Here is a 15493-nt window from a genome sequence, read left to right on the forward strand (position 1 = left end):
TTGATGAAGCACCCCTGAACTTTTACTGCATTTAAACCAGGGAACAGCTTTGTATGTTTTGAAAAAGTATTTTATCTAACCAAGGGCATAGAGTAGGTTGTTTAGGCTGGGGGAGATTGCTTGTTGCGTAGTTGCTGATTGCTGACCTCGCTAGAAGGAAAACTGTATCAACAAAGTTCCGGAGCTAGAAGGGGGGTTACTTGGGGGGGAGCTGGAGGGGGGGTTACTTGCTGGGCTTGCTATACATGTCATCACATCAGCAAGTTAAACCTGTTATGTAGCTATATAAGGCAGACGCCCACTGGGGTGTGGGTGCCTGCTTTGCGAACGATTGCCAAGCACCACTTTCTGCGCAGAAATAAGGATTAAGTTGGATCCTTCACCCCTGTGTGTTTATTGGCACAAGCGCACCGGGCATGAACTCACTGTCCTTTGGGGACAACACCTGCTTCAAAATGGCAGCAGGAGTGATTTAACTAAAGCTCGTTCATTTTGGAGCCCTTTTAATTATAGTGCCCCCCCCTTGCCCCACCCCCAGAGCATGTGTAAAGATGTTCTAACTTTATAGCTGGTTGGACCTTTTAGTTGCATGATAGATACCTTGCATGTGTAGGTGGTCTCAATTAATTGTGCAATTAAACAGTTAATTGTTCAATACCTATAACATATAGGAGGGAGCCCAATGTTGACTCGCATTTAAAAAATATAATTTGAACACATACTGCTTCTTTCTTATAGTGTCCAAGTACATTAAAATAATTAAACAACATGAATTTTTTATTACAAAGGAACAATCTCTTGTGTCCTGAAGCAAAAGTCAGAAGTCTGTGGGGTAGATATGGTAACAGCTATTTTGCAATACCATTGAAAAAACAAGAAGCATGGTAAAACATAACAGTAAATAAGCACCAGCAGTCCCCAAGGATTTACAGTAACAGAGAGACTACCTCACCAAACAGTAAGCCCTATTCTTAGGACAAGCCACTAGACACCTACCACCTTTTGAGTGGGGGAATCAGAGAAAGTTGGAAGATAGTTTTAAAGCTCATAATAGCTATCAGATACCATATGGTTTGAGAAGCAACTTTTAAAAGTAACCTCAAAGAGTCATTTAGGCAGCTGTGCAGTAGGCCTGTGCAAAGTGGCTAATATTTGCTTCAGATGTGGATTCAGCCGATTCGGGGGACAGTGATTTGATTTGGTGATTTAAATCACTGTCCTGAATCAGTTTGGCCAAATCTGATTCGGAGATTCGGCCACTGCCAAATCAGCCAAATCTCCGAATCGGACAGGCCCCATCCCCTACCCACTCTCTCAGCCCCGCCAATGCCTGCCCTGTCCGGCCTCCTGCCAGGCAGGGGGCGATCCCCACTGCTCCCCATTGCCCTGCGCTGTCTGGGGGGGCTCTGCCATGAGTCTCCAAAGGCCCTGACAGCCACTACAGCAGCCGGTGAGTGCAGGGCTTTTTTTTTCAAGTGCCAGGATGCTGGGGCTGGGCGGGGCAACCATTTACAGGGCTGGGAGAGTGTGCAGGGGTCAGGGGTTGCTCAGAGGGGCTAGGGGAGCAGGCAGGGGATGGGGTCTGGTAGGGGTCCCCCCATAATCCCCTCCACCCTCCTCTAGCCCCCCCCGCCCCCTACTTACCAGCACAGAGCCTGGGTCCAGCTCCCTGTGGCGGTGAGCGGGGACTTCCTGAATCTCCAAATCTTCTATGAATTGATTCAGAGGCTTCTAATCCATTCAGACCTTTTAACTGGTCTCCCAATTTGATTCGGATTCAGAGATTCGGCTGCCAAATTGGGCCAAATCTCCTCCGAATTGAATCAGCAACCAAAGCTTAGCCTAGCTCTACTATCTAGGTTTCCTATGTGGATCCCTGTTGAAATCATAACTGGCTTTGAGAATGATTTGTGCTACAACAATCTGGTCCTTAGAATATTTACTTACCCATGGAAAGTGGGGATTTTGCATGACAGTTAGGGACTGAATATTTTATTTCCCTTACATTGTTAATTATAGAAACCAAAATCTGTTGCAATCACTTGATGCCATACTTATTATTCAGAAGGGAAATAACTAGAATAGTTGAGTAGTATCTAGTAGCAACTTGGATTTTTTAATCACTCTCTTTGTGTTCCTCATACATCTGCTTAATAACTAGTAACTTGAAGCAGCAACGTATTATGATGTTTGTAACAGTAATAATTTCCCATATCAGTAATTATTTGAATTGCAAAGTTCCTGAATACCAGCTAATAAAGTAGAAGGTTAAACATAATGAGTTCAGGTTATTGTATTCATAATGCAGCTTGCTTCACACTGCCCTTAGGCAGCAGAATAAATTGTTGCATTGATTAATGCGGTTACTAGAAATCTTACCAAGTTAGGTGACAGCAATGACTGGAAATGAAGAAGAACACCTGCATTAGCTATCTGTTCCAACCACCTTCTGCTGGCCTCTGAAGTCTCCATTTCATACTCTTTGCTGTTGTCAAACATCTGATTTAATGCAGCCATTAGTTGCTCAGAAAAAGCACAGACTGTGGCTACTAGACTTTGGCAGAAGACCATGTCTCGTCTGAGCTGTATTTCACTATCTATGAAGGGTAAATCAAAGAAGGAAAAGCAAAGAAAAGAGACAGAATAAATTAAGAGTAAAGCAACTGGATTGCAAGTTTTCTTGTTTTAAGAGCAGTTGTTCTCTGGAAAAAAATCTCATATTGCAGAAAACCTGGATACTAATTACATTTGGCTCCTTCTCAGGAAAAAGCCAAAACAAATTAAAAGAATGGTTTAAAAAGCTACAACCCACAAAACAGAATTTGGCTGGCATGAGCTCATCCTTCATTGAAGCACTGGCCACCAGCCAATGGAAAGGAAGTGTCCTTCATCTCAGACTTTGCTTGGTACCCAACAGACAAGGCTGTTTGGTTCCCAAAGAAGTAACACCTCTTTTAATAGCATCTGGGATTTACTTCATTGATTTGTAGTGTGTAATACCTGCAGTTCATAAACTACATATGTTCTTTTTAATAACATAAAGGGTCTATCCATGAAAGTTGATAAAGATGTTGGGATGCATCTGTGAAGAGACAGAAGCAGAGCTCTCCACCTCAAAGCAGGAATATGCAATTTGAAAAAATTAACAATGTGACAAGCCATTTAAAGCAAAAAAAGTCCTCACATTATAGGGTATGAGCGACTGCATAGCTTTGTGACTCAATACCTTTTAATTCCAGTAATGTAAAAATTAAGCAACATGATCTTCTATTTGAACTTTCGCAGTCATTTACACCTGGTTGAAGCAAATACATGCTTTTTCTCATTTGATAAAGTTATACACCCTTTTCTCTGTTGGTATAAATGACAAAGTAAAGGGCAATAGTGACTAGAATCCAATATAAATAGGCAGGATATCTACTCTGTTCCCAGTAAAGCACACTTACCTGCAACTTTGGCCACATATATGATCATTAGCCAGTTACCCTTTTTATCTGCACCATATATGCAAGTAAATGTATCTTTCTAGATTTTCTATGCCAGTTCTACTCTGGGCCTTGATAGCTTTCAACCTGCAATGCTGCAATTTCCTTCTCTAGGACCTCTCCAGGCTCCAGTTCTTTGGAATCTCGCACTTACGGAATTTTCACATCTATAGAGAAATGTGATATTGTCCCATCTCATATAATTCCAGTGGCCGCCTTCCCCCCCCCATAATGCAAACTGTTCTTCGTGCTTTTACAACCCTTTCATGGACTTGTATCTCTTGCAAACTGGGTTCTCTTTACACTCTTCATTCATGTTTTAATTGGTCTGTCCTCAACCCTACATTTTAAACACTTCATATTTTATTTTGACATTATTTATAATATCAAACTCAACAGCTTTCTATGCAACTACTTTTATTAAAAACTACATAAATGAGAGCTGTAGAATATATAATAGCATGTCAACTCTGCAAATCTTATTTTATAATATTAAACTTAATTTAGCCTAAAAAAATTGTTTAAAACATTCAGCCTTATTAAAAGGGAAACTGTTCTCTCTTTCATGAAGAACCTCAGCTTCTTTGGATATGGTTTGTTCTCAGATACCTGTCACAGAATATTACCAAAGAAGTATTTCAGCCAGTTACAACCCCCACTCCAGCTCCCCTACCCACTGAAAAAATCAAATGAGTTCTGCAAACAGATTTCTTATTGATATTACACATGTAGGTTCTTTAAGGCTAGGAACAGACATTCAAAAAGCCTAAGTCTGAATTGATTCACTCTTTGCAGGTTAGACTAAGCTGCTCAGCTTAAACTGATTAATAACAGGACATACATTCTCTGTTAAATCAGGAAATGCAGGCACATCCCTGCAGTAGCTCAAGCCAGAAGCTGGGGGTGGGGCAGGAGGAGGGGCTACAGCATGCCTGCCAGCCACTGCCAAAGGGAAGGGAAGAGAGAGGCCCTCCAAGGCTCTCACCCCTCCCTGATGGAGTGGAGTGGGCATGGCCAGGCACCAGCTGGGGCTAGCAGTACACACAGGATGCCAGCCTGGGTGGGGAGTGGGGGAAACTGCTGCTAGACTGAGGAGTGGGGATGGGAAAAAAGTCCTCTCTCTGAAGCAAGCATGTATTGAACACAGCAATTTGCAAAGCATACAACAGGGAACTACCAAAAATCTTTGCCTAAGCTAGGATACAGCCCGGTAAAACACAGTATACACAACTTAGTCTAACTTAAAATGTAAAACAGGAAGACAAGAGAAAGTCTTGCATAAGTCTTACTAATCCTGAGGGCAGAGCCAGGCATTCAGAAAGGCCTTGTTTAGGTTTCACAAATTCTGCTTTATAATGTAAATGTAGCTCTCTGCATTCTTTAATCCGCAACTTCCAGCTAGAAGCTGTCTGCAACTTCCCTTAACTCCATCTCCAGCACATACATGTGACGATTGTCAGGTCTTTGCCAACATTTCCCACCTCTTAGTCTGGTCCTGCAGGTCTTAGCTCTGGACTCACAGGTGAAAGTCTTGCCTTTCTCCCCGACTGCAGACCACTGTGGAATTAATCCTCTCCCTGGCTGCAGGCAAGCTGGACAGAAAGAGGAATTAATTTTGTCTCTGCCTGGCTGCAGGAAAGCCATGGAGGTATGGCTGGAGCTGGCAAACCCCAGCTGTCGTCCGCAGGGTTTGCCAGTGCAGGGAAGAGGGGATAGAGGGAGGAATTTGCCTTAGGGGCCATGGTAGGCCAGTGTCTGGCCATGTCCCACCCCTGTTCCAGCTAGAGAGCAGAGGGGAGGGGCCAGCAGAGAGCCCCACCCAGCCCAGAGAGCATGCTTTGATGCTGGGGGTCATCATGGGACAACATGGACCCAGAGGCAGAGTGGGGCAGGGAGGAGGGTTAGTCTTCCCTCTAGCCCCACTGGCAGCTGGGTCTGCGCATCACTGCTGCAGTGCTCACTCCCTGAGACAAAATAAGCCCCCTGCTCTCCCCTCCACCAGACACCAGAAGGAGGTGGAATAAACCTGTCCTTGACCCCACCCCCAAGGGGCCCTGCTGACTGGCATCTGACTATGCCCCTTCCCTCCAGTGTCTGGTGGAGGGAACAGCAGGGGTCTTATTCCACCACAGGGAGTGAGTACGGCAGCGATGGCAGGCAGACCCAGCTGCCAGTGGGGGTGGAGGGGAGACTAACCCCCCTCCCTGTCCCCCTCTGCCTCAGGGGCCATGGTGCCCCGCTGCTGCATCACTGAGGGGGGAGCACCAGGCAGACCTGACTCAGGTCCCTGCTGATGGGACTGAGAGGGGGAATTAAACCCCTCTCCAGCCAGTTCAGCCCAGGGTGGCCATTTCTCCCTCCCACCCTCCCACACATTTGCTTGCAGCTGAGAGTGCTCTCTAGTGCTCCCCAGCTCCTAGCCTGAGCAACTGCAGGCATGTGCCCACATTGTCTCAGTCTAGACAGAATGGCTGTCCTGTTATGAACTTATTTAATCTAGGCAGTTTAGGCAAACCTGCAAAGGTTGAATCTATTCTGGCTCCAGCTTTTTGAATGTCTGTCCCTGCCCCTAAGGGAATGATTTACTCTTGGGAGCCAGAGCTAAAATGAGAATCTCAGAGTTTGAACTCAAAGGTTCAATTTATATTAAATTTATATTATCTTAACACATTTCTTAAAAATTTTCCCACTGAGAAGGCGCATCTACATGTGCCCAAATACTAATGTAAATACTAAATGACTGTATGGTACCTGCTGGTATACTCTGCAACCCCAGTGGCACAGGGGTCATTTCCAACTGTACGTTGCTGTAGGAATGAGCTACAGCAATGTAGCTTGTTGCTACAGTGACATAGCATCTCGTGTCAATGTGCCCAAAAACAAATTTCTAACTTTTCATTTCCTACACAGAACAATTTTTTGAACAATTTCAGAATTTCTGTAAGAACAGGAATTCAAGGTTAGTATCTACTGCACCTGATTTTCTGGAGATAGTTTAGCTGGAGATCTTCTTGCTAGCACTTGTGCCTGCAATTAATTGTATCTGCTAAACTAACAAGCCTTGTAAGTATTGAACCAAGTCACTTTTTCTACACTAGCTATACTCAATTTAAATCCTTTGGAGAATTATTAATGAAGGTAATAGAGGCATCTAAGAAAGTACAAGAGAGAAGACTGGCATGATATGGGCATGATCAAAGGGGTCTGGAAGAATATATGGGAAAAGAAGTTATCAGAATGGCACTACCAGGGAAAAGGGGAAGAGGAAGATCAAAGATGTGATGGAGAAATATAGTGGCGAGGGACATGACAGAGAAGGAGATAGTATGACCAAAACCAGTGGAGAGCCAGAATCCCCAACAGCAACAAGCAAGGGAAGAAGAAAAAGAGTAAGGAGAATTATTAATAATTATAAAGGAAAACCATAACAAAATTTTGTTCCATTTTCCTTTATTTAGTGCTGTGGCTTGTCAAAACTGTTTGGTGTAATAGGAATACATATGGTACTGGAGTACAGTTACAATAACAGCTTTTATCATAAAATGCCATTGCTTCACTTGGCATTCAACCACCTGCAAAAGTTGTAGACTACCCACTTACTTTTATAAGTTTGCATATTTCAAATAGTTACTAATTCATGAAATTATGGTAAAGCAGTACACAGAACATGAAGAGCCATTTCCAAAAAGTAGAACTATCTTTTGTTTTTCAAACTACCCAATATATACTGAGCATAATTAAGTGAAAGAGAAGAGAGTGGAATGGCAAAGCAAGAAAAGATAACAAAGAAAGTAGGGCATGGGGAATCTGGAAATAAAGGGAGGAAAAAAATGAATGGGAAAATAATGATAAGGGTCAGAAAGAAGGCAGAGAAAAGATACCAAAAATATTTCAGACTAATTCAGGGCTTTGGCAGCACTTCATGTGTTGCGATCCAAAGTAAATGACACGGCAGGATGTTTGGAATACAACACAAACATGGCATGAGAATTCTGTCTTGTTTGTTACGGCTTTCAGTTAATATTTCCTGTCTCCTCAGGAATCCTTTGTGAGCTTGGGAAGGGGAGAATTCCACATTGCATCAAACCTGGTCAGTGGAATGATCCTTGCCCCTAGCCTCCCAGGGGAATTTTGGTTGATCTATAGTCACAATGACTCAACAGAAAATCTGTGAAGACAGATTCTACTGCTTCAAAAAAGCAAAGCATAAAATCCCCTTAAAATTCAGATTGGGACTTGCCCATTAAAATTACCTGTGTATTCAAGAAGTGCCAACAGCAGTCTTGCCTTCACCTCTGGGGGGAAAAAAGTTTTAGGACATCATCAAAATTATCCTATATATTGATGTATTTGCAATTCTCCTAATGTCATACTGATATAACTTGAGTGACTTCACTGAAGTAATTCATGTTTTACACCTATGAAATGGTAAATCAGGCTCATTTTTCATTACAGTTAACTTACTTTTACTTCACACTTGGTTAAATTACTCATAATCCAAGATCCAGGTCCTAAAAAGAGAAGTGTGCAGGTGGAGTATCCCTCCCTCCTGTGTAAGCATCCCTCCCTGGACCTCCCCACTGCACAGATGTGGTCAGTTTTAACCAAGTGTGAAGTAAAAATATACCATAGCAAAATGGTCATTCTCATTTTTAAGGATTTGGGAGTTTTGTATAAACATACTGTACAAGTTAAACATTGTTATGACCTGAAACCATACAACAGTCAGAAAACATCTTAATTTGGCATAAAACTTTTAAACATTTCAGAACAGGTTAAACCATGTTGCACTTCTAGCACATAAAAATACAGACAAGTCATCTAAAAAGTGCAGCAACTGAGATCCAGAATTTGAGCTAACTTTTTCTCTTTCATATTTTTGAAGGGAAAGGGCATTCTTATTGCTTTCGAGTCCATATTTAGTAAGAATAAGTTTCACAAGCAATATGTAAGGGAAACAAGTAATACTCCTACTCATATGAAGATTCTGATTTCATGAAAATACTGATTGTTGACCATAAAAAGCATAAAATGTTTTATATTTCATTAAGGTATGAAATGGTATGGTTCTGTAGCAGAACCATGAACAGAACAATTCTCCCAGATCTGAGCCTAGTGCCTTAAAGCTCTTTCTTCTTATGACAGTCTTCCAGGGTTACAGTTTTACCAGGTTTTTAATCATGATCACACCCTTTATACAGGCTCTCTAAGCACATTAATCCTGGCTTCTCTGTAAAGGTGAGCCAGAATTTCCTTAGTTCCAGAAGCAAAACCTCTGTTTTACTACGCACCTTTTTGTAGTGTAAGCCATGCTGGCTTGTCTCCTAAAGGGGATTTACGTTTACGGTGAAAGAATGCAAATGAAAAGAAATGCAACAGTGCAGGCAGCTTTTCCAAAAGAAGCCAGCATTGATACAGTTAGTGTCTGTGTAGTCATGTGATGCAGAGTTTTTCATTTAGCATAGCCAAGCTATACTAAGGGCAGTGGACTGGGACCATAGGGGACCTGGGTTCAGTCACCACTTCAGCAATTCAGTTGCCTCTACAGTATGTCATTGTATTATCTCAAGGACCTATACTTCATCAAGTATATAAGTATGTGGAAAATGTAGGAAGACAAGCCAGAAAAGTATAAAGCAAGCAAAAGACCCCCAAAGTCCAAGTTCATCTGGAATCTATCCCGACTATCCTTCTGAGGATATGCATACAGTGCACAGTGTAATGCCATGTAGGAAGATACCCACGTTACCTCTAATCCCCTTCTTAGCAGAATGTATTAGCTGAGAGTACTGCACTGTTTTGACTCTACTGAGTCCAGTACTCAGACTTTCCTGCATGGCACTGCATTGTACATTGGAGATATCCCTTTAAACAACAGACCCTTCATATTTAGCCTCTTTGTCCTCAACTCTGTGGCAGCATGGTAAAAGTTAATGTCCACTCCTTGGGGTGATCCTTTTTCAGATGTAGAGTGCCATCCACATCTTTGCTGGCCATTTTGTGTTAACTGAGGGTCTGCCTACCTGGGAAGGTTCCTGAAAAGTAACCTAGAGCAAGGGTGTCATACGAGGCCTTTGCGGTGGATCCAGCCCATGAAGCCATATGATTTGAACCATGGGTCTCTGAACCGACCCCACATACCACATGGGGCACATGCCAGCCTCAGCTCCAAATGCTGTATGTGATATGCAGGTGGACTCAGCACTGCACATGCTATACACAGCTCAGGGGTTTGGCCCAGAGCACCTGGACCAGACTAGTTTTGCCTGTTGGACCAGGGTTAGTCTGGCAGGGCACCGCATGCAGGACATGCCCCATGCTGGCCCCCTGTGCCACAGGAATTATGTATGGCCGATCCAGCCTATGCTCTGTGTGCAGCACAGGCCAGCCAAGGGGCTCACTCTGCGCATGGTGTGCGGGGTAGACCTGGCATTGCACACAGTATGGGGGAGAGTCTCACGCACAGGCTGCATGTGATGCCCTGTGCACTGGCTCTGGCATGTATGTGCAGCTTGGGGCCAGATCCAGACCGGTCCCATAGTCAGCACTCAGGACCAGTCCAGCAGGGTACTGTGTGCAATCCATGCCTCAGACCCCTCTGTGCTGCATGCACAAACGGTGCAGTTGGTCCCAATCCAGCCCACAGACACTCATCCAGCCTGCAGGGCTGGATGCATTTGCCACCACTGACCTAGAGCATGGATTTACAGAATACTAGCTTCTCCCAACTAACTCCCATGAGAATACTTATGGTATGCAGCAAGTGTAAGCTTGCTAAATGGAAGTCTCTGTGTCTAGGTGCTAGATACCTATGCACCGTTTACCTATATGTCACTTCACATCTAATGTAGGGAAGAGATTAACCCATTCATCCCTAGTGGCTCATAATACATAAGAAGGTGGAAAATAGAGCATGTATATTTTTATATGGATACTGCAAACATGTTTATATTTTCATATACTAGATGGGGAATAAGTCATTGAGATCATGTAACTACTCACTGTAGACCCAGCCAAATGGTTGAGAAGCCCCAGGTCCCCTGCAGTCTCCATCTACTGGCCTAACTACTTAACTTGAGAGACTATCTTACTACATTTGAAAAAATAGGCTTTGATGTTTCAATGAATATATTAACATTTTGTCTTAGGTGATGCATCAGACCTTGAGTTCATTGACAGTCTGGTTTGGATTTTGTGTACACTTAAAGACTGACATTTTCAAACCAGCAGCTGCTGATTTGGGGTACTGAATTTAAGAATATAGGGCCTGATTTCACCAGGGCTAGCATCCCCTTCAAAAGGTGATCAATATTTCAACCCTCAGGTGCACAATACCTCAGGCTGAACACAAAACAATCAAATCGCTTACAATTATTTATTACTGTTGAAAATCTGCCCATTAATTATTCTCACCAAGGAAGCTTTGAAAGCAAAGAAAGGGGATGTAACATGCTGATGATTTGACTTAGTGACTGAAGCTACTCTATATGGAAAAAATATTTTGTAATGTGAAGAATGTTGAAGCTATTTCTTGTGGCTGATTACATTTGTTGGATCTCTGAATTCAAAAGCATTTAAAGTGTCTATAAATAATGATCTAATTATGTGAAAATTATAGGACACAGCAACTTTCCCTCTCTACTTCAAAATGTATCTCTAAGCAAGAAACACTCAGGTTTTTTTTTATATCAATGATTTGGGTCTGGAAAGAACCTCAAATGTTTTCTGCATCAGTCATTTGTTATTCAGTTAGATATTATAACTTCTTTTTGCTGGATGGTGCAGGGAGTCAATTCCTCAGCAGTTTTCCTCCAGTTAGAAGGTATGATATTAATTGCTTCAAGTTTTCCCCCCTGTAAAAAACAGTTCCCAATTTATCCATTTTTTCTGATATTGTACCATTGTCTTTGCAACTGCCACTATATTAAAACTGACTTTCAAATATCAAATTGTGACTTCATGACCAACGTTTTAGTTTTATTGTATTTCTTATATTGAAGATGCTTAGGAAGTACCCATATTTACATCCATTCTTATCTTGTACAGTATACCCTCATAAATCTGGCATGCTCAGGACTGAGCACCTGCCAAAAATTTGAAAATTGTGGATTTTTGAAACCAGAGCAGCAGCCAGTTCTGAAGCAGCGGCTGCATGCGGACCAACGCCGCAAGGTGGTGGATGGCGGCAGCAGCCACTGCGTGCAAGCTTCCCCCTCCGCTGCTCTGTGACCAGTCACCACTATTTCCCAGTGTAATATATTTTTTAAAAGTGCTGAATTTTTGAGAATTCTGGATTTTTGCTATCTGGATTTATGAGGTTATACTGTAATATTTTTTATTATTCCCCATTTGACAATCTTAAATCCAAAACCACATGGACTTCCTTCACTACAAATTCTTTTTTCCTCCTATATACATTCATCCTGGCTAAATAGCAACATATTTTATGTCCTTTAATTCCTTCCTATTCCTCAGCAATTTGGTTTTTCCTCCCCTTCTAAGCACCGAGCCGGAAGCATTAAAGACACTAATGACCAGCTCCTGCATAAATGTCCCTAACTATATTGTAAGGTTCTGCCAGTAAAGCTACATCAATTAGAGATGTAAAAAGGTCAAACCATATAACCAATGAGGCTTTGCTGGCAAAGCCCCTAACACAGACACAGCTTCTTTTGTCTCTCTTTTGTAACTGTTAGCTGATCTCTTTCACCTCAAATGAAAACATTTCATTTTCACCTTCAAGGATCTGTACAAGCCTGCTTCACAGTTTGTCTCAAATCTTTGTACTCCCTGGTCTACCAGCTTGATATATCTGGTTTCCTATTCCCCAATAGGAATCTGCATCTTTTCTTTACCTATGCTCTAGAAATATCTTGCATAGACTTCTGTGCCACTTTTCCTACTACTTCCCTCATTTGATTGGCATTCTGATTCTGATTTCCACTGTCCTCTTGGCAGACTTCCTCCCACTCCACCCGCCCCCAAATATGATAGGACAAAGGTTACAATAAAAAGAAAACTCCACATCTGTTTTTATTTACTACCAACAATGCTTTTTTTAAAAATTCAAGTAGATATTTATGGGTATCTTTAAGTGTTCTCCCGTTTTCAGTAATGATAAGAATGTAGCTAAAAGACCCAAAAGATCAGTCTAAAGGCATTCTGAATTTTCTCTTTTCTTTACACTTATTACCCAAGAATAAATTTAACAAACACTGCAATCTAGGAGTTAAACATTTCTTACTTTAGTGGGTTTTCTACATCTCCATCTGCTTTAAATCACTAATCATTCTAAGTTAAAATAACATGTTATATTAGGCAACAGAAAAACAAAAATACAACAGCCTCTGAGATTTCTATGAAAACAAAAGCACGATTCAGTTTTTAACAAATGGATTTATTTAGTTACTCCAGTAATGGTCAAACAAGTTTTAAAATATCGTAACTTTTTATTTACGCCACCAAACAAAATTTCTTTTAAGCAGTGGTCAAAAAGGATCTGTGGGTCTCTACTGGCCACAGATCTAAATCTGATCTTTTTCTCAGATTTTAAATATCAAGACTTGGCTTCTACTTATTAGGAAACCAGAAGATTCACCCTGTTTCGACTTTGAAAATATTATGACACTCAACCTATTAGACCAAAGAGTTTCTGCTAGGCCTAACCAAGAGCGGGGTCACCAAGCTGTGTGACAACTGACCACACACATCCTCAAAATGTATGTCTATATACTAAACTGATAAACCATAAGTCAGTTCTTTAAATGGACTGACTCCTATGTTTTGTGCCTGGCTATTGAATCACAGGTGCAGCTTTCTTGCTGTTTTAGCATGACATCTGTTACCAGTACAAAACTTATTTAAAATAATTTATTTTAAATAATTTATTTTAAATAATGAAAGAGTTAAATATATTTAACTGCTTGTTTAATCTGCTTTTTATAACAGAATGCCAATCTGAAGTAATAATATTTTTATTCATTGTCCAGTTGAGTACCTTCTAATAAAACCACTGCTGTTTTATGGCAGTGTTATGAAAAGAGGAAGTTTATATTATGGAGAGGCAGCGAGGCATTTAGACCCTGCTGAATCCTCCTGCAAAATTCTCCAAGAAGCTTAAAGGACCTTGATTAGGGACTGTCACAAGGCACCAAGGGGTGCCTGCCCCTTTAAGAGAAGAAACAGCTTAGCAAAGGAGCCTGGCAGGCTACATAGAGCCCCACAGCTGCAGGTTGCCTGAGTAACAGGCTAACAAGGTAATTTGCTGGCACCTGCAGGCGGTCAGCTGACTGGAAGGAGGCACAAGAAAGCGGCCCAAGGCATCTGGGTGCCTGCTTTGCCATCTCCAAACGCAGTAAGACTCTAGGGGCTCACAAAGTACCCAGAGATAAAGGGGTCTGGTATTCTAAGGGGGGGGAGGGGGAGTTGGCCCTCTTAAAGGGGCAGAGTACTGCCTTTATTATTAATGTTATGTTGTAGCCCAGGGGCTTAGGTTTGTATTATTCTTTGAACTGGTGGACCGGAAAAAGGCTAATAGGGGAGAAGGAGGCTTCACTGGGGGCGCACAATTGTGTAGAGCCCCAGCACCAGAGGGGCACGAGCTGCAAGGGGCTGGAGAGCCCAGTGCCAGAGGAGCGTGAGCTGCAAGGGCCAGGGGCCCAGTAATAAGAGGAGTTTGTGGGCTAGTGGCTCAAAACCAGGCCCAATACAGTGGGTCTAGGCTAGAAGGCCAAGCTATATCAAAGGGGCGGAGTCTGAGTAGGCCAAGGCCCTAACAGAGCGTAACAGCAATGTAATACGTGTGAGGCATGGGGCATGGTAAAGGGGTGGTTGGAGCCAGGCAATTGGCCCATAAGGCTTGAGGTGTCTTGTGCAGCATTGTACTGAAGAGAGGCCTGGCAAAGCGCCTACAGATCAGAGAGCCTGAGTAAGTCCTGGTTCACTGAACCTAAGCGAAGGCTCGTGGGCAGACTCTCAAGTTATTTTTTTCCATCACAGATGTGGCAAGTGCAATAAGAGGGTGCCCTCAGGGCAGAGCTTGCACGGTCGCAGAGCCACCAGGGGCATCACGCTCCATGACAGGGACATGGACAATCCTCTCCTCCCTTATCTTAGGCCACCATTTGCTTAGGGCTTCCCAAATAGCCCCCTCCACAGATGAAACCCACACTGTCCCCCCACCACCAAACAGGTGGTATATAGCCCAGATCCTAGGGAGAAGCCCAAAGCATAAGACTAGTTCTAAAAAGGAAATAAGCATATATAAGCTACTTATGGACATAGTTGGGCATGAGCAGGATATTAAAGGTCTCCAAAGGATCAGTGAAGACCCAAGTTTTCATTTTTTTTAAAAACCCCACAGCAGGATAGTACTTATATTGACAAGTACTACTCAGCTGCAGAGTTGATTAGTTTCCTGCAGCCTAATAGGGCCATATGTGTAGACAGGAGATGGTTACTATGGAGCTAATTAGTCTACTCCACAGTAAACAACTCATGTAGACATGCCCAGCATAAACAAAAGGCAGGGAATGCAACACACCAAATGCCTTCAGTCCCAAAGCTCCCTTGAGTTCAATGGAAATAATCAAGCTCACTGACCACAATGGGTGTTGAAATAACTTAGCAGCAGCTCTTGAAGCTCCAAATGTCTCTTGCACCATTCCTCATATGGGACAATATTCCCTTTTGCATCTTTCCTTAGCCAGTCACTGAGATGCGCTTTTAAACTTCCCTCTGTTATGTTTACTACTGAGATGGCTGTTGTGAAATTTTTAACTTTCCCACTGGCTTACAAACCATGCCTTGGGGGCAACTTAATACTGTTATACAATACCTCTGCATCCTGTCTTTAACTGAGAGGTTATTATGTTTTTCTTACTGACCTTCAACAAATTTTCTAATGTTCTGTGCAAGATTTTGGACACTGCTGGGAAGGTTCCAGGGGTCTTGCTTGATGTGAAGTCGTAACCTCCTTGGACAACTAAGCTTAGGTTCCATTTCCTGCT

General features: G+C 42.5%; 1 protein-coding gene across 1 annotated transcript in view; it reads right to left on the reverse strand.

Annotated features, from left to right (window-relative positions):
* PREX2 (phosphatidylinositol-3,4,5-trisphosphate dependent Rac exchange factor 2) overlaps positions 1-15493 on the reverse strand; it is a 327787-nt gene that overhangs the window by 89590 nt on the left and 222704 nt on the right. Inside the window, exons 30-33 of the mRNA XM_025210219.1 lie at positions 15371-15488; positions 7739-7780; positions 4967-5077; positions 2380-2597 (exon numbers count right to left, since the gene is read on the reverse strand). Of these exons, the coding sequence (XP_025066004.1) occupies positions 2380-2597; positions 4967-5077; positions 7739-7780; positions 15371-15488 (489 nt within the window). The remainder of the gene's footprint in view (positions 1-2379; positions 2598-4966; positions 5078-7738; positions 7781-15370; positions 15489-15493) is intronic.

The sequence above is a fragment of the Alligator sinensis genome, unplaced genomic scaffold (genome assembly GCF_000455745.1).
Source record: "Alligator sinensis unplaced genomic scaffold, ASM45574v1 scaffold1102_1, whole genome shotgun sequence".
Taxonomy (NCBI): Eukaryota; Metazoa; Chordata; order Crocodylia; family Alligatoridae; genus Alligator; species Alligator sinensis.